The 16,792-nt window shown below is 49.3% G+C and overlaps 9 protein-coding genes across 9 annotated transcripts; 5 read left to right on the top strand and 4 right to left on the bottom strand.

Annotated features, from left to right (window-relative positions):
* Window positions 1–56: 56 nt before the first annotated feature.
* On the top strand, window positions 57–2,536 carry SAICODRAFT_91577 (uncharacterized protein). The gene is made up of 4 exons (XM_019171763.1): window positions 57–897; window positions 946–1,259; window positions 1,319–1,378; window positions 1,432–2,536. Exons 1-4 carry the CDS (start codon window positions 180–182, stop codon window positions 2,467–2,469), a joined length of 2,130 nt encoding a protein of 709 aa, XP_019024807.1. The 5' UTR covers window positions 57–179; the 3' UTR covers window positions 2,470–2,536.
* SAICODRAFT_79341 (uncharacterized protein) lies at window positions 2,497–3,412 on the bottom strand. The gene is made up of 4 exons (XM_019171150.1): window positions 3,139–3,412; window positions 2,954–3,087; window positions 2,752–2,904; window positions 2,497–2,702 (listed from the first exon to the last, which is right to left on the bottom strand). The coding sequence occupies exons 1-4, from the start codon at window positions 3,376–3,378 to the stop codon at window positions 2,519–2,521; spliced, it is 711 nt and encodes a 236-aa protein (XP_019024806.1). The 5' UTR covers window positions 3,379–3,412; the 3' UTR covers window positions 2,497–2,518.
* A 146-nt stretch (window positions 3,413–3,558) lies between these two features.
* SAICODRAFT_65315 (DUF618-domain-containing protein) lies at window positions 3,559–4,891 on the top strand (the record flags this gene model as incomplete). Its single annotated transcript, XM_019170137.1, has 5 exons — window positions 3,559–3,706; window positions 3,763–3,863; window positions 3,919–4,026; window positions 4,084–4,227; window positions 4,277–4,891. The coding sequence occupies 5 exons, from the start codon at window positions 3,559–3,561 to the stop codon at window positions 4,826–4,828; spliced, it is 1,053 nt and encodes a 350-aa protein (XP_019024805.1). The 3' UTR covers window positions 4,829–4,891.
* A 106-nt stretch (window positions 4,892–4,997) lies between these two features.
* On the top strand, window positions 4,998–6,618 carry SAICODRAFT_30021 (uncharacterized protein). The gene is made up of 5 exons (XM_019167566.1): window positions 4,998–5,334; window positions 5,384–5,617; window positions 5,667–5,757; window positions 5,806–6,354; window positions 6,406–6,618. Exons 1-5 carry the CDS (start codon window positions 5,050–5,052, stop codon window positions 6,486–6,488), a joined length of 1,242 nt encoding a protein of 413 aa, XP_019024804.1. The 5' UTR covers window positions 4,998–5,049; the 3' UTR covers window positions 6,489–6,618.
* Window positions 6,619–10,278: 3,660 nt separating this feature from the next.
* Window positions 10,279–11,613, bottom strand: SAICODRAFT_18724 (vesicular integral-membrane protein VIP36). The gene is made up of 4 exons (XM_019165999.1): window positions 11,134–11,613; window positions 10,960–11,076; window positions 10,721–10,907; window positions 10,279–10,668 (listed from the first exon to the last, which is right to left on the bottom strand). Exons 1-4 carry the CDS (start codon window positions 11,557–11,559, stop codon window positions 10,448–10,450), a joined length of 951 nt encoding a protein of 316 aa, XP_019024803.1. The 5' UTR covers window positions 11,560–11,613; the 3' UTR covers window positions 10,279–10,447.
* A 99-nt stretch (window positions 11,614–11,712) lies between these two features.
* SAICODRAFT_30020 (uncharacterized protein) lies at window positions 11,713–12,717 on the top strand. The gene is made up of 6 exons (XM_019167565.1): window positions 11,713–11,836; window positions 11,893–11,920; window positions 11,971–12,039; window positions 12,094–12,153; window positions 12,209–12,450; window positions 12,511–12,717. Exons 1-5 carry the CDS (start codon window positions 11,730–11,732, stop codon window positions 12,251–12,253), a joined length of 309 nt encoding a protein of 102 aa, XP_019024802.1. The 5' UTR covers window positions 11,713–11,729; the 3' UTR covers window positions 12,254–12,450; window positions 12,511–12,717.
* SAICODRAFT_91567 (uncharacterized protein) lies at window positions 12,309–13,925 on the bottom strand (the record flags this gene model as incomplete). Its single annotated transcript, XM_019171761.1, has 4 exons — window positions 13,199–13,925; window positions 12,865–13,142; window positions 12,511–12,811; window positions 12,309–12,450 (listed from the first exon to the last, which is right to left on the bottom strand). The coding sequence occupies exons 1-4, from the start codon at window positions 13,468–13,470 to the stop codon at window positions 12,309–12,311; spliced, it is 993 nt and encodes a 330-aa protein (XP_019024801.1). The 5' UTR covers window positions 13,471–13,925.
* Window positions 13,627–15,676, top strand: SAICODRAFT_6940 (uncharacterized protein; the record flags this gene model as incomplete). Its single annotated transcript, XM_019170469.1, has 5 exons — window positions 13,627–14,099; window positions 14,149–14,690; window positions 14,746–14,861; window positions 14,916–15,001; window positions 15,055–15,676. 5 exons carry the CDS (start codon window positions 13,627–13,629, stop codon window positions 15,674–15,676), a joined length of 1,839 nt encoding a protein of 612 aa, XP_019024800.1.
* Window positions 15,597–16,711, bottom strand: SAICODRAFT_30019 (uncharacterized protein). The gene has a single exon (XM_019167564.1). It carries the CDS (start codon window positions 16,672–16,674, stop codon window positions 15,679–15,681), a length of 996 nt encoding a protein of 331 aa, XP_019024799.1. The 5' UTR covers window positions 16,675–16,711; the 3' UTR covers window positions 15,597–15,678.
* Window positions 16,712–16,792: the final 81 nt, after the last annotated feature.

Here is a 16,792-nt window from a genome sequence, read left to right as displayed (position 1 = left end):
CCTGTATGAGGCTAAAAGGCTGTGCCACTGATCGCACACGCATCTCGGTGCGTTCAACCGCCAGAAAAGTCGAGAACGACATCGAGGCCACTTCAACAAACTGCGTATCCTGTTTCGCTGCCTCAGCCTCAGCCCGCGACCGGCATACTTCTGCAGTTTCTTAGAGCTCCTCGGCGCCTATGCTCGGTGCACTGAGGCCGCCGTTAACACCGTGGTTCACCACAAGCTGCGGTAAAGCTCTGAGTGGTTTTGCCCCGAAGGCAACTGGGCTTGCGCGACCTATACCATTAAGATCCATAGATGTTACGCCCTCTGCGCATCTGCTACAGCTACGACTATCATTCACCCTGGTGCGACGGCGTTTCGCTACTTCTGCAATCTCCTGCAATACCAATAGGCCACCCGAGCCCCTCAAAACGAAGGACACACAATTAGACAAATCTCCGCATGATGAATTTGCCAGATCGGAAAAGGCTGAACAGGCGGCACAGATCAATCTGAGCGCGAAATTGACAGATCGGACGGAAACTACGTCACGGGCGAATCTTGGAGAAGTACGACGACTGCTTTCTTTAGCAAAGCCAGAACTTAAACCTTTACTTCTGGCGATACTGCTGATGTCCATAGCATCGGGTGTGGCAATGAGTATTCCGTTTTCCATCGGAAAAATTATAGATACTGCAACATCCGCAGACCCTTCACAACGCATTCTGGGGCTTACGCTACCTCAGTTCTATGGCGGTCTGGCAGGCATCTTCGTTCTCGGCAGTGTTTGTAATTTTGGTCGTGTTTTGTTGCTCCGCATCGTTGGCGAGCGTGTGGTAGCAAGAACAAGGGCAAGGCTATTTGAAAGGACACTGGCTCAGGACGGTGAGTTTTTTGACGCGAATAGACACGGTATGTACGAAATTTCCGATTTATCGACTTAGACTGACTTTCAACAAGGTGATATTATCTCGAGATTGAGCTCGGACACTACTATCGTGGGAAAGGCGATTACACAAAACGTCTCGGACGGACTCCGTGCTGTTGTCCAGGCCAGCGCTGCATTCGGAATGATGGGCTATGTTTCACTTCAGTTGACTGGAATCATGACTTTCATAGTGCCTCCGATCGCAATCGCTGCCATTTTCTATGGCCGATATGTTCGCGATCTGAGTAAGAAAACGCAAAAGGCGCTAGGAGACCTGACCAAGGTGTCCGAGGAACGTTTGGGCAACGTGCGTACGGCACAATCGTTCTCCGGTGAAGTCATGGAGGTGCGTATGGATCACTCGGTTTTCTGTCTTTCCTTTTCTTTCTAACGCTGAACTGGTAGGTTCGGCGCTACAATGAGCGGATACGAGAGATTTTCCAGCTTGCTAAGCGTGAAGCCACCGTATGTATCTGTTCTCCGTTGAATACTTACAGCCCCACTGACAAAGCAAATAGGCTAGCGGACTGTTCTTCAGCTCCAATGGGTTAGCAGGCAATGCTACTGTCCTGGCCGTGCTCGGCATTGGGGGCCGGATGGTAGCTGACGGCACGATCACTGTGGGTGAATTGAGCTCCTTCATGCTTTATACTGCGTATGCGGGTTTCTCCATGGTTGGCTTATCGTCGTTCTACTCCGAACTCATGAAAGGAGTGGGAGCTGCGTCGCGATTGTTTGAGCTACTCGATCGTAAGCCATCGATCAAAACTACGGCCGGACTGAAACTAGACCACTTGAAGGGTCATATTCACTTCAAGGATGTTAAGTTTGCCTATCCAACTCGACCAGCCGTTACGATCTTTAACAGGTTGTCGTTTGAGATCCTGCCGGGTCGCAACTACGCGATCGTTGGACCCAGTGGTGGTGGAAAATCAACCATTAGTGCATTGATCCAGCGCTTCTACGACCCTCTGGATGGCCAGATCCTTATCGACGAGCATGATATTCGCACTCTGAATCTCAAGCACCTGAGAAGACAGCTGAGCTTGGTAAGTCAAGAGCCAGTGTTGTTTTCCGGTACCATAGCCGAGAATATCTCCTACGGCAAACCAGGAGCCAGTTTCAACGAGATTGTTGAGGCCGCGCGGAAAGCAAACTGCAGATTCATTGCAGACTTCCCTGACGGTTTTGAGACAAAGGTGGGACCACGGGGTACTCAACTATCCGGAGGTCAGAAACAACGTATTGCTATTGCTCGTGCTCTTATCCGGAACCCTGCTGTGCTCATCATGGATGAAGCTACCTCGGCCCTTGATGCGCGTTCTGAATCCTTGGTTAATGAGGCTTTGCAAAACATCATGGCAGGCGACCTTACAACCATCACGATTGCCCATCGTCTTGCCACCATTCGCCGCGCGGACAGCATCATCGTCTTGTCGCCCAATGGTGATGTTGCGGAACAAGGCACCTTTGACGAGTTAATTGCGAAGGACGGCGCATTCGCTCGTCTTATGGAATTCCAGCTTGATAATGGTGTGGGCCAATCTAAACGTTAAGATAGTGTATGATAATTTAGGGGATTTGAAATAGAAAATGAAGGGTATCTTAGTAGCCAGCGGCGCCTGGCGCATTCTCGTCTTTCCTCAGGTTGATCAGCATACCCCTAAACCTTGACAGATCTTTGTCACCACGCTTGTCCGAAAGGTCTACCAGCTTGGCAATGCGCTCCCAGGTCGTGCCGCCAGCAACAGCATTGTCACGAGACTCCAGGAAATCCTTCTCTTCTCTCCTGTACAAGCTGTTAGGACACCTTTCGTGTACAGTGCGTAGAACCATACCTGGTTTCCTCAATAGCCTTATCTTTTTTGGTATTATAGTTCTCGTAAAAGTCATCGATCGCCGTCCGTGCCTTTTCGATGGTCTCCTGCTTCTTCTGCTCGCTCTGCTCGTCCCTCTTCTGGATTTGAAGAGCTTGTCTCTCGCGCCATTGTCTACGGATCGATTAATGCTGAACGACATCCGTGATTGTGCAACGCTTACCTGATGGGTTCGCTTTCGTCTTCGTTCTGGAAGTTAGGAGCAGCTGCTGATGTCTGCGCGGTGAAGGGCTCGGCCGTGCCAGGCATGTACGGCTCACTCGAAACAGAGATCACTCCGCCAGCTTGAATGGCGGGCTGTTGTCTGAATTAGCGATCTAGAAGCACATGCCAGACCTTTCCACTCACGTTGTCGAGGGCAGGAAAGCTTGACTCGAACTGGCCGATCTCGTCTTCACCACCACCAAGGAAGTCCGCCTCACCGGACGAAGCTTGTTGCTGTGGTTCGTCACCGCCGTTGAAAAAGGCAGCATCGTCACCTAGCAAAGCTTGCTCACGGGCGAGGAAGTCATTGTCGTCGTTACCAAGGACAGGCTGAGCCGTAGTCTGGCCAGCATCGAACTCCTCCAAGGACGGGAAAGCAGACATTGCAGTTGTTGTTTGTTTGTGAATGCGAAGGTCGACGTCCAGAGTTCAATGCGTACGCACGTCACAGCCAGCACCTCCCCCCCCCCCCCCCAGTGCACGCGCGTGCCTGGCCATGCGTACCGCTCCATCGACTTCGTACCAGCTGCTGAACAGGACAAACATTCAGGACGTCCAAGGAGAATGGCTTATTCCGCTGATCTTGTAACCTCCAAACTCGCTGCTTTAAACGACTCGCAAGAGGGCATCACGTCTGTCTCTCAGTGGATCCTATTCCACAGACGGAACGCCGCGCAGTCAGTAGAGATATGGTTCGATAGTTTATTGAAAGGTGCGACCAAAGGAAGTCTTGTTCTCTCGTTACCATAATCCTGATGATTTCTTCAGCGTCTAGCAGCCGTAAACTCAGTCTTATATACGTTGCCAACGACGTAGTCCAGCAATCCCGTGCCAAAAAGCGCACAGAATTCGTCGAAGCATTTTCGCCGGTATGTATGCCTGTATGAAGACTGCGCTGTCCAATGATCTGACTGTGTTGCGTAGGTTATCGTTCGAGCTATCGAAAATGCGTACCGCCATGGTAATACGGACGTTCATTCGAGATTAAGACGGGTGATACTGGTCTGGCGACAACGTCAAGTTTTCCCAGAGGTGAGATGCATCCGCCAAGAGAAATTCGTATGCCACGAACTCACGGCCTATCTCTAGTCTGTCATCGCTGCTATCGAAGCTAAAACACAAGTTCAAGCTTCACGTTCTTCAGGCAGATCAAACCCTACCAAAGCCACGCTCTTGAATAAGCGTGCTGAAAGTTCTTCGAAGTCGGTCGCTCAACCTGCACCTCAGGGACTTGTAAGCAATACCTACCTTCATGCTAACAGTGCTAACCGATGTTCTAAAGGAGGAACTTGTGGATGCACAAAAGACCCTTCTGGGCGCCTTTACAGCCAGTGCCACTGCGTACGAAGCAGTCACGGGTGCTTACGATGAAGTCATGAAGTGCCAAGACAACATTAACAACGACCCGACCCAAGCGCTGCGCTTATCACAGCTTAAAGAAGCTCTGAGCCAAGCGTCCGCATCGATTGATCAGGCAGTGAGCGCCCGCAAACATATGATCACCCGGATCGAAAGATTGCTACAGTTAAACAAAGCTGCTCTACTGAAGGATGAGGAAAGACGAAAAGAGCTCGAGGACAAGCTCTCGCGCGTGGATGATATCGTAATGTCGATAAATGCCCCGACCGAACAATCGGCGCGAACGACTACCCCTGATGTACCACCTCCCGCCGTCGAAGAGCTTACTCCGCCCCCTGTCGGAGAATATGAAGTTGTCGACAGTACCTATTCAGGCCCTGTACTGTCTGCGCGGGCCTCAGCAGGGGACTTGGATGGCATGGCAGGTCAGGTTCCCACGCTTGCGATGGATGACCATGAAGAATATGTGCCGTAACGCTTTGACAGGTAAGGAAGTTGAAGTTATAAAGCTGCTCATTAATTGAGACATCACAAAACGATTGAATCTTCTCAATCCACGGAAACGATCCTCGTGGTTTCATGCCCCTGGCTACTGTACGCCGCGGGGTCAACCTCAACAGTAGAACAGACCAGTTAACCTCCAACGGATCCTTGAGCACTTACAGTAGGCAAGGTAGTGTATGCTAGTAGATGTCCATGACTTCACGGGCAGATATACCAAACATTCCGGACAGCGACGGCTATGAGCCTATACCCGGCAATGATGCTGGCTCTCCAAGTTTGGGTTTCAGAACGCGATTGTCCTTCACTTGGGTAGGCTTGGCTATGTTGCTCTGTTGGAACGTGTTCCTGGCCTCATCCTATTCTAACGTATACGATGACCCTATTGCCGATGCTCCGAGGGTGAAGACATACATCACCTCTACATTTACGGCTGTCAATCTTTTTACGATACTGTCACTCAATTATCTCCCTGTGAAAGTGAGTCAATTCTCCCTTAGGCCCGCGCTGAGCTTACCTCAACCTTCAGGCGTCTTATTACAATCGAGTCTTTGTTCCTTTGTCTATCCTGACCATAGTGTTTGGTTTGCTCTTTGCCGCTCTCAAGCTAGCCGGTTCGATGATGAGGAATACTTATTTCACGGCCGTAATCGTTACGGCGAGCCTCATTGCAGGTGTGTGTACGGGTTTTATTCAAAACGGAGTTTTTGCCGGTTTAGCCATGGAATTACCAGAAGCGGGTGCTTATCTGATGATTGGTCAAGTTCGTAACGGCATATATATTAGTGCACAGTTTGACTGACGATTTCCAGGGAATTGCTGGGGTCTTACCCGCCGTAGCTGAGATGGTGTTCCTTTTCTTGTCAAGCCATGGTACTCTCGACAGTACCTCGATGTATTTCGGTTTTGCTTGCATGTTCTCGTCTGCTGCTGTGTCGCTCGCTCGCTAATGTTTTGCAGGCCTTACGTCTCTCTTTGGAGTTCTGGCGTTTATAAACATCGGACGAACATTCCCCTTCATTCGACAGTCTGTGTCGGCTCCTGGATTATCAGACGCACAAACGCGAACCAAGGCTGCTCTAGTACAGCTTCCGTACTCTGCATTTGCAATCGTATGCACATTCGCAGTCACGTTATCGCTCTTCCCAGCCTTCACGTCCTCCATCGCACCCGCCAGCGGCTCTGCGTTAACTGGTGGTTACTTCACCGCACTGGGTTTCCTCATCTGGAATTCGGGCGATGTCCTCGGTCGAACGATTACGCTACGAGTGGTGGACATCCTTTCTCACGAAACGCTAGCCATTGCCTCTGTCATGCGTATCCTGTTCCTACCACTCTTCGTCTCCTGCAACGTTCGTGGCAAGGGAGCCATCTTCCCGAGTGACATGTATTTCTTCATGGTTATGTTTCTCTTCGGCGGAACGAACGGCCTGGTCAGCACGGCCTCGATCGTAAAGTCTGGTCAGACGGTGGCTGCGGATCTGAAGGAAGCTACAGGCTGTAAGTCCCTACCCTTGCTTATGCTTCTTTTTGCTGACGGTGATTGTCCAGCGCTCGTATCGATGCTGGTCTGCTTGGGTCTTTTGTGTGGGTCTTTATGTAGTTTTGCCATCACCGCCCTCTTTTCGACATGATCCCATGATGTCTGAGCATACACATTGATGGACTCATTCGCACTTGCATTGAAAGTACTTACTCCCGGCGCATTTTGGCAACATGCCAAATCTCACTGATTTTTCAACCCTATTACACCTTATTCTTCTAGCTGTAGTTATAGGAGTGCTCCTCCCTTGAAGTGATGATATTCCTTTCAAGTTTCCAGATATAAGAATTTGCATCTGTCACGGCGGTGGCTTCGATATGTGTGTCCCATGTAGTTGTCTAGTGCGCCAGAAAAGCCAGAAGATATCTGCGAATGATCATAAACTTGATCTGGGTTTATGCTCAATCCTATCCCCGGACCAGATCTCGAAAGATCTTTGGCAATATTCCAAAAGAAACATGTACGAATCTATCTGGGATTTTACCCTAGGGCTAGAGAGAGCTGGGGAAATGCCTGCGAACAAATACCCTGAATTTTCGGGAATAATCCCAGAAAAGTAAACGGTAATGTCCGACGAAAATTACTCAAGACGATCGTGTACAGCATGCATTACGCATCACCTCTTCAAAAGTGGACGGTAAAAATAGCCTGGAAATTGGAGAGAGAATTCCTAGAGAAATATTTGGTAAGACACGTGGGAACACTTGCAAGCCTAGATTCATGAATGATATCAAGATTAGGCTAAATGACGTGTGGAACCATCAAAGATTAGACCTCAAGTTTTTAAGGATTGAGCCTGACTTTGTCCAGCAAAAGTTTCCAGTACCATGATTAAACCATGTTCAATACTGGACAAGAACAGGTTGGTACATGTAATAAAGCCTCTGTAGATAGCGAGGAACTGGTTTGAATTATAATGGCGATCAGAGATTGTTCCGGTGTGACTACCCTTGCCAACAAAGTGAAAAATGCTGGGTTAAACACGATTCTTTTCAAGCAAGCCCGTAATCCATGTCAGAATCGTGGATGACTTTGAAGTAAAGCTCCGGGGGATTACACATGGATTGCGCAGACCATTATGGATTGATACCATCCTAAGAGAAATCCCATACAAGATCGTGAATTACAATCCTCGACAGTATCATGGATTACAATCCAAGATAACATCATGGATCACCGTCAGAGAAAAGTTTGCAGCAAGATATTTCAAAATTTGCAAAAATAACATCTATATGCCTCGAAATATCAGAGATTTGCTAAACACGACTTTCTTAATGTATGCAACTCAAAGAGGCCCCCTGCCATATATAGACATGATCGACCTACATGATGTCATATGATGTCATGTAGGGACCATGTAGGGCCATGATTTCATCATTACTGCCTGTTGTAGTTTAGCACATGGCCGTTCTATGGCTGTGCGGAAAGGTGGTCCATATAAAACCAGCTGACCTTATCAAATTTATCGAAAATCCTCATGCCGCATATGCACATCAGCAGCAAAGATCAAGGCTAGCTGTGATCCAGTCTCGAAAACCGGAAGCGAATTACACGAGCGCCAGCTTCGTTGGGCTGCACTGACAAACCCTACGGACCTAATGCTTATCCATGATTGTATCTGGATTTCAGGACCTACACCAGGATTGTACCCCGCATAATCCACGATACAATCAAGCCTAGGCCTGAGAAATGGCAGAAAAATGCAGTATCATTGGGAAAGAAGCGAAAATATCAGGTAATATCTTACAGTATGAGTATCATAATAGAGCTACAGTAGCAATAACTATGGTCCTATGACCGAGGATGTTAGAACACACTCAAACGATGCATTAACATTCTCATCCATACCTGCCCTAACACTGGTCTGCTCTGGGAAATTCCATGACGGGATGCTAAGCAAATGGAATTTCTCAGATGTCATCATGGGTTTGTCATGGAATCAAAATGCCGTGATGACCTGCTCATGGAATTGCCTATACCCGTGAGCGCGCTCCGGGAATTCCACGAGCGAATCTCTACGAGCCCCCCGAACTCGACTGTCTCGAATACCTGATTCGTGATTACACAAATATGGAAACATATTCCACTTCCAGCAAAGGCACTCGAATAAGTCATTCAACTGTACGAAAAAACACGAATAAAGTCGGAAAGTATTCAAGTAGAGTGAAATTCCAACTCATGGTACACAACTACCTTATTTGACCTGGAATGATATTCGTTCCAGGAAATAAGATATCATGAGGTTGGCTAGATTTCATGGTCTTCGAGGGAGGAGGGTCCTCGAGGATCAAGGGTCTTCAAGGATCAATGGTTTTTGGTTGCGGTTCTTCAGCCTGCGCCTCTTGTGAGTGACATGTGAGCACAAGCGCTGGTGCGCTGATGCGCTGGCAAATTTCACCAAGTCCTCAGCACCAACCAGGAGCCCACCACATCAACGTCTCACGACTGACTGACGAAAGCATCGAATCCTACGCCTCCCTGGTCCTCTCCGATCGATGTACGAGTCCCTGGCTCTCTCCCATCTGTTCTCCCGATGCTATGGCTTGTATTGTCTCAACCCAAGCTGGGCACATGATCACTGTTGCTGAAAGGTTAACATTTAATCTCGACACTCTTGATTGATGTCTCCTCTTATTCGGGTGAGTAGAACCCAGACGGAACTGTTGCTTGCTGGTGGAACAGGCATTTACATTTGGAAATGGCTGTACCGTCAACTGCTATCGGTATCGCTTGAATCTCATAATAATATCAATGGCCTAGATTGATGATCTGTGATAGATGGGACCAATGAACGTCACGTCTGTGCAGTGTGCAGTCATGAGGTAGAATAGTATAACAGTGTAGTGTTGGTAAATCGTATAAGAAATTCTACTTTCAAGACGAATTGTCAATCCAGATTGTGCCCAGAATATCCCACTAACTCGAATAACTCTATTCGTGATACTGGATAATTTTATTCGCGTTTTATAATCGTGTTTGGTAGTATTTGGGGGTCTCGTAGGGGGTTTCTATACGATTTTCATGAGCATAAATTCCATGGTGAGAATCTTCTTAGGGAACGTGGAACGTGATCGGGCCTGATGATGCATGATGGTAGGGATTGTCGTCCAGGAGAGCGGGGACCTACGAAGTCAAAAATCATGGATTATACGGAATGATATCATGGTTTGAGTCCCGACATTCACGATCCCAAATCATGGATTATGGATTTTGTTATCCATGATTCTCACGGCGTAGGGGGCATGGTAATATATGACGGTAGTCAGGATTTAAACCATGATGCGAAGAAGGGTTGAAATCCATGAAGCGAACGGGGATCGTAATATGTAAACCCATTCGGGATGGGAATCCAGAAACGGGAAGTGGTTTGTACTCCATGATTTTGGACTTCGTAGGGCAATCCTACAGCACCGGTTTTGGGCTTAATTCATGATTTTGGCTCAAATTTCTGCCATGATAATGTAATCCATGATTGATGCGTAATCCATGAATAATCCCAGACAAATCCATGGTATCTTATTTCTTACCAAGGTTTTACTACCCCTACCCTACGGTTTGATTGCTCATGGAATTTCCATGACTAAGTTCTGGAATCATTCTGGTTTTTGGTTTGCATATTGTTTCGGAAATTCAAGAAGTCGGACGCATAATCCACGACTTTAACATGGATTACGCGCGCGCCTATGGAAAGTCGAGTTTCATCCCTGATTTTTGAGTTTATAGGGATGATAGAATTGGGCTTTATCCAAAACAAAGAAATCATGGATTCAACCCAACCTAGTAATCCGCGCATGCGTAGGGGTGGCCTGGCCTTTACGAGTAGAAACAGATCTGGCCCCTCTTGATACAGATGGCATTAACATATGGTGCGTGGTCAGCTGGCCTATCGATAATATAATGCGCCGTCTTAACACATGGGGCTGAATATGTATGTATGGAGCTTCTATATGATACAACTCAGCCGCCCGTACAATTCCAAGTACAGCTTGTTGTGCTTGGTAGACCGTAGTAGAATGCAGTGTGCATGGTGTATGCTAATCTGGGTATTCTTTAAAATCTAGAAGACCTCCGTCGCTGTTTGGCATACATCGTCCATGCAACATACAAAGATCCGCATACTGCACCAATGAAAACAAGTTTGAGGAGGAACATTCCCCAACCTGAGCCCTGATTCGCTTTCGGAACACCTGCATTCACGGGGGCTTGCTGAGGATTAGCAACTGTAGGCGTGTAGATGTTCTGAGCTTTCACGGAGATGATATCGTGATTGTCTACATTGTCACCCGTTAGTGCAGACCAAGCGATATCGGATACACCACATACCGCTGAGTTCGCCAGTGAGGGCAGTGAAACCCAAGTACGATACAGTAGGAAGCGTGACATGGGGGACGTTGAAGCAGGTGATCCATTGATCCTCGTTCTTGTATTGAAGCTGAAGTTCAAGGTAGTTGTCCTTGTAGTAAGTGATGCGGCCCTTTGTAGGAATGGACGCCCCTCGAAGACCACGAGCCTGCACAGACGTCAGCTAAGTTGCTATATCAGGTGCGATTGAATGTACGAACCGAGCAGCCACCAATCTCGTTCGCTTTGCCGTCGTGGTCGTGATCGTATTCAGTCTTACCATCACCAAGCATGGCCATAACGTAGGGAAACATGGTACCAGGTCGGTTGTTCTTGTACTATTGATCAATAAGGTAAGAAAAGCCGTTCAATGTGCCGATTCTTGGAAAACCTACGGTGTCAATGAAGATACCAAGACCCTCAAACTTGTCAACAAAGCCAAAGACTGGGCCACTCTGGGCACGCTCTTTCGTGATCCAGACAGCCATACCGTCACCAAAAATGTTCTGGCCCGATCCAGAGACCTTGAATTCAAACTCAATCTCAAAGTTTGACGCGGTCAAAGGCAAACGACTAAACAACCAACCCGTTTGAGAAGGACGGTCGTAAGTAAGGCGGACATGCTTGTTGGCGTTGATAACCGTGTCTCCGCCAAAGTCCCACCATCGCGATTGCACATCCTGATCAAGGTAAGGCGGGAACAGCGAATGTGTGCGCAGCGTACTTCTGTATTCCTGGTTGTCATCCGCGATCACGCTGGGAAACAAGACAGCGAGCACAGCATACAGCGCAATCAAGACGGCGTGAACAGCCGACTTCATGATCAATTCAATTGACTGATCGAATGCACAGAGAGTCGAGACGGCAGTTCAGTACTTCGACCGTGCACGCGAAGCAACGTCACGGTTGCACGTGACTTGACGCGCCCGAAATCAATTACACCGTCAAAGTGCAGCGAGATCAACCCACGTTCAAATATACCTGATCAACAATGGCTTTCGGATTCGGAGGTTCTTCTTCAGCTGCTGCTCCTATCGCTGCTCCGGTGGCCAACCCTCAGCTTGACGCTTTGAAGAACGAGGTCAGGAAGGAGTTGGCGTACGTTTCCTTCTTTCATGATTCAAGCTTAGGATTTCACGCTGACAAGTATGTAGCATTGCCCAGGCGCAAGAGTTGATTGGCGTGCGTATCACCGCATCTTGCCATGGTGTTTTGTATTGACAGGACGGCAGAAAATCAACGAGCACTGCTTCGACAAGTGCATTACTGCACCAGGATCGACCTTTTCGACTACCGAGCAGGTATATCCTCCTATTCTGACTGCAAACAGGGCCGAGGCTGACTGTACATGTTAGGGCTGTGTGTCGAGCTGTATGAAGATGTACCTCGAGTCTACGGAGATTGTGTCGAGAACAGTAAGTGGACTGAGCCCGCTGTCAATCGAGGATCGCGCGTTAACTCTTGTGGCAGTACATTGCTCGTGTTCAGAAGGAGCGCGCAGCGGGAGCTTTTTAAATGCAAATATATTTCCGTACAAGAAGTATGCCTATGTGATTCCCTAGCGCCAATCCTACAGCTTCGGTGCGGGAAGCCTCTTGGTCTGCTTGTTCTTGTCGGCGAATTGTCGTACGATGACGGAGCAAGAGGTCTCCTGGCAGAGTTCCCTGCGTTTGCTAGACTTCAAGGCCGTAAGGAATTCCAAACCGCTTGCCCTATATTTGTTACAGTTAGTGATCTGCATGCACGCACCCACACGGTATGTATGATCTTACCGTTCGATAGCGTCGAGAGGAGTTACAAACTCTGTCAAGTTTGTTGCATTGTCGATAGGGGCATTGGGCAAGACGAAAGAACCAATAGTCACTGTCTCTTGCGGGTTTCCATTATCGGCAACAATCACCTTGTAGAAATGCGTCGGCACGGCGACATTGGGCGGGTTGCCGATCACCTCGTAAGACACACGCCACTTGCCGTCGGGGTACTTTCGTGGGAGGTACAGAGGTCCGGTGACGATGCGGACGTTTTCATACTGGTTAGCAAGCCTTCGGCAGAAGTCTTCGAAATGGGCCCAGTCTATAGATGTTAGCTTGCACGGGAAAAGCTGCGGGCAAGATGGCATGACTTACAGTCGCGATTAAAGCCATCGCCAACTTGAGGGCTCATGTTGGAAAGGTAGAACGTCTCATCCATCGCAGCTTGAGAGAATTTGACATCAGCAGCAGGCACCTGATGGCCACGGTCGTAACCGCTTCGGAAGTAGTCTTGAAGCCTGGCGCGGAACTTTTCTGGGATGGATTCATCCTCCTTGAAAGCGCTGTTCTTGCGATCACCTCCGCGCTGGGCAAGGGATTCCTTGGTGATATGCTCTGCAACCCAAGCAGGGTTACGCATGCGGCGGTCGTAGCTGTTCATGATTCATGTAAGCTGTCGGGCGAGCGGTGAATATGACCTTAGACCAACCTCGAGATGAATCCAGTTCGCACGGCCTGGTCACAGACAGGGCCCGGGAAACCGAATGCCAGAAAGCCGGAAGGGTTGACAGGAGCGGGTGCAGTGGGCGGCACATCGGACGGACGGGCAGCTGGAGATCCATGAGGGACGGGGAGGGAGGGTGGTTGAGGAGCAGCAGCTGGGACGGCAGGAACGCGGGACTGGCTGGCAGCGTAGACGACACCGCCTCCAGCGACGGCACCTGCAAGAACGAGACCGACTGATCCGACGACTCTAGACATGTTCAACGTCGAGTTGTCGAGTCTTTGACTTTTTGGCGGAGTACTTTTCACACCTGGATGGGCGGAGCGCGTGCCTGCATCACGAATTCACGGCGAAGAGGCCGAGCTCGACTACAGCCGATAGGAGAACGAGAACGGTGACCGCCGACTACGATCATGTCTTCCGAACGGATCTTGGCTGTGACTGCCAGACTGACCATACACGGACATCGGCGCTTCTTGCTCGCTGGCTCGCCGTCCGTCCGCCTCCGCACGACGCTCGTCACAGTCCCGCACCGCTCACAGTCCACCACCGCCGTGGCAATTAGCGATCCGCTTGTTGCATACCAGACCTTGGTCAAGTCGGGACGCTTGCAAACCGATGAGTCACAGTTCAGAGCCGCTATACATCTGCACAAGCTTTATGAAAGACTTCTGGATTACCGCCCGCCTGTGGATTTTCAGAAAAAGTTGGCTCTCTTGAATACAGAGCTCCTTAAAAAGAAAGATCCAGATCCAGCTACGAGGAAGTCGTTCTTGGATTGGCTTGGTCGGAAGGATCCATTGCAACGAGAAAGTCTCGCTCTCGTCCGAATCTTATCCCAAGAGGAGGAAGTATATAAGCTTTCGACCCCACGAGGGCTAATCCTGTAAGCTCGAGGTCTGTGACCGAGCTGTTCGATGCTAATACCTTGACAGTTGTGGTGAAGTAGGCACGGGAAAGAGTATGCTCATGGACCTATTCATGAATAGTTTTCCGAGCCGTACCAAGCGCAGGTGGCACTACCATAACTTCATGGCAGAAATGTATCGACGGCTACACGTCGCACAGCAGACCCAAGCATATCGAGATTTTGGAGATGAATACTGCCTGCTTCGCATCGCTCGAGATGTTCTCGAAGAATCCACTGTTCTGGCGATAGATGAGTTCCAACTCCCAGATCCCGGAGCAGCAGCTATAGTACGCAACTTCTTCCTGTATTTCTTCCGCCTCGGAGGAGTGCTTGTTGCGACCAGTAACCGGCTCCCTGATAACCTATACGCTACCGGCTTTGGTACAGACGCGTTCAACTCGTTCGCCAAGATCCTAAGCTCGCGATGCGAGGTTTATGAAATGCACAGCGAACTAGATTATCGGAAGAACAGGGCGGAAGACGAATCTGCTCCCTACTTCTGTCTCCACGGACACGATGATATTCGATGGACGGAAACAGTCAACAGGCTGCTGGATGGGAAAGAATGTACGTTGTAAATAACGTCAAAAACCGGGTTGTATTGGCTAAATATGCAAAACAGGTAGCGAAACGATTCTCCAGGTTTATGGTCGTCCTGTACACGTTGCTCAAGCTTATGGAGACACAGCATATATGACCTTCAACGAGCTATGTGCAAGAAACCTGGGCGCTGCAGACGTTAGTGACCCGGATTGACCTTCACTTCGGACATGCTGACTTGAGTGTAATCAGTACATTTCCATTGCTAGCAGGTTTCCCACGCTCATTCTCGATGAAGTTCCCGTGATGAGCCTTCTGATGAAGAATGAAGCAAGGCGGTAAGCTTTGAAAGCCATATTTACGAGTCTTTGCTAATGTAGCTTTAACAAAGCTTCATCACGCTTATTGACGCCCTTTACGAGTCACGCACCAAGCTTTTGGTACGAGCCGCAGCCGAGCCTGAGGAACTCTTTTTCCCGGAAACGACCACAGTAACCGATGAGGTGTCAAACGAACAAGAACTATTGAAAGAAGTATATGCCCGTGCGCATATTGATACGACTTCACCTTACCGCCCAAATGTGACCTCCTACGACACTCGAACTGGGGAATCGTTCAAATCGCTTTCGCCCACGACCTCTGCTGTTGATTACGGACAATTGAACAAATTCACTGGCGAAGACGAGAAGTTTGCATTCAAAAGAGCCGTGTCAAGGTTACATGAAATGAAGTCTGAGCGGTGGTGGGAAAATTGCGAATGGATGCCCGTTTCGCACAGGACTTGGGAGGTGGAGCGCGCGGAAGGAGCGCTAGGCAGCGCGACACGGCAGCAGGAACAGCTGGCGACCGCGGCCGAGGATAAGGAAGCAAACATATTCAGCCCGTTCAGGAAGACGCCAGACCCGCCACCGAAAATCTCTAACGTTCATATGTGGGGCACAGTGGATAATTGGGGAAAGAAGGCAGGCTTTTGGGGTCTTGGATCGAAGATTTACAGGGAGAAGTCCAAATGAATCTACCCACCTTGGAATGCCACACCCTTAGATACGGCCAGTGCATTGCCTTTCGCAGCATAACTCGTTCCTTCCCCCTTCATCTCGATTAACCCTCCTTGACCCTTCTCGTTCTTGAAGAAATCTCCGCAAACGAAGCACTGCCCAGATTCACGGATAAATTTCTCCACACATCCTTTGCAACAAACATGGCCGCACCCTATAGCGAGATATCCGGACAACCCATTGCTCAAGCCCTTTTTGCAAGAAGGACATATTCTTTGCGGCTCGCCCTGTCCCGTCATCGTGTTTTTGTCCTCAGAGAATTCAACAGTCACCAATGATTTCAGGGTCAACTCATGTGTACTGTCTATACCAGATGCGGGACATATGGGGTTCAGTTTCGGCATTCGCCCGGAGGAGGTATCCGAATTTGATTCAAGGCCAGGCGTCAGGCTTGGAAGCCAATACGATCGAAGTTCGGACTTTGCCAGAGCTGCCTTCTCCTCCAAAAAAGCTTTCTTATGGGATTCTCGTTCCGCCACTGCAGCTTTAAGCATATCCTCCTCGTCCAGCTTGAAGGGTCTTTTCTTCGAATGGTTAGGCTCACTTGCACGTAAGGGTGCAGGATTGCTTCCGTCCTTCGTAGCCCCTGCTGCCACTGCAAGACCTGCTTGGACAAGCTCAAACTCCTCTACAGTCCGTTGTTGCGCCTCGTCGTTGTCGAGTTTCTCCTTTGCCTCGTGCTCTTGCAGTCGCTTCTGAAACTCCTTCTGCAAGCGCTTCACCTCCTTTCGTTGAGCAAGGAGACTTTCAAGGATACATTCTCGACAAAACAGATGGCCCTCGTCAGGGCAGGTAACGGGGTCGCGAGCTCTTGCGAGGCATAAATGGCAAGCATCGTACTCCCTGAAGGATTCTTTGCCCAGGCGCCTCCGCTTCGTGCCGTACTCCAGCAATTGGCGTTCATAGGCTGTGAAGAAAGCAAGCGACGTGTTTCGCTTTGAATGCCTGGTCATCGAAAGGAACGCATACAAACCTGGAACTCAGCAGCTGTCGGTACCGATGATACCTGTACGGTACCGTATGGCTGGTGTGTGGCGAGTGCGCGGAATTCGGCCGGGCCAGTCATTCTGC

Source organism: Saitoella complicata (assembly GCF_001661265.1).
Source record: "Saitoella complicata NRRL Y-17804 unplaced genomic scaffold SAICOscaffold_9, whole genome shotgun sequence".
NCBI lineage: Eukaryota > Fungi > Ascomycota > Saitoellomycetes > Saitoellales > Saitoellaceae > Saitoella > Saitoella complicata.
The sequence above is the reverse complement of the archived record's forward strand: the minus strand, read 5'-3'. Positions and strand labels throughout refer to the sequence as shown.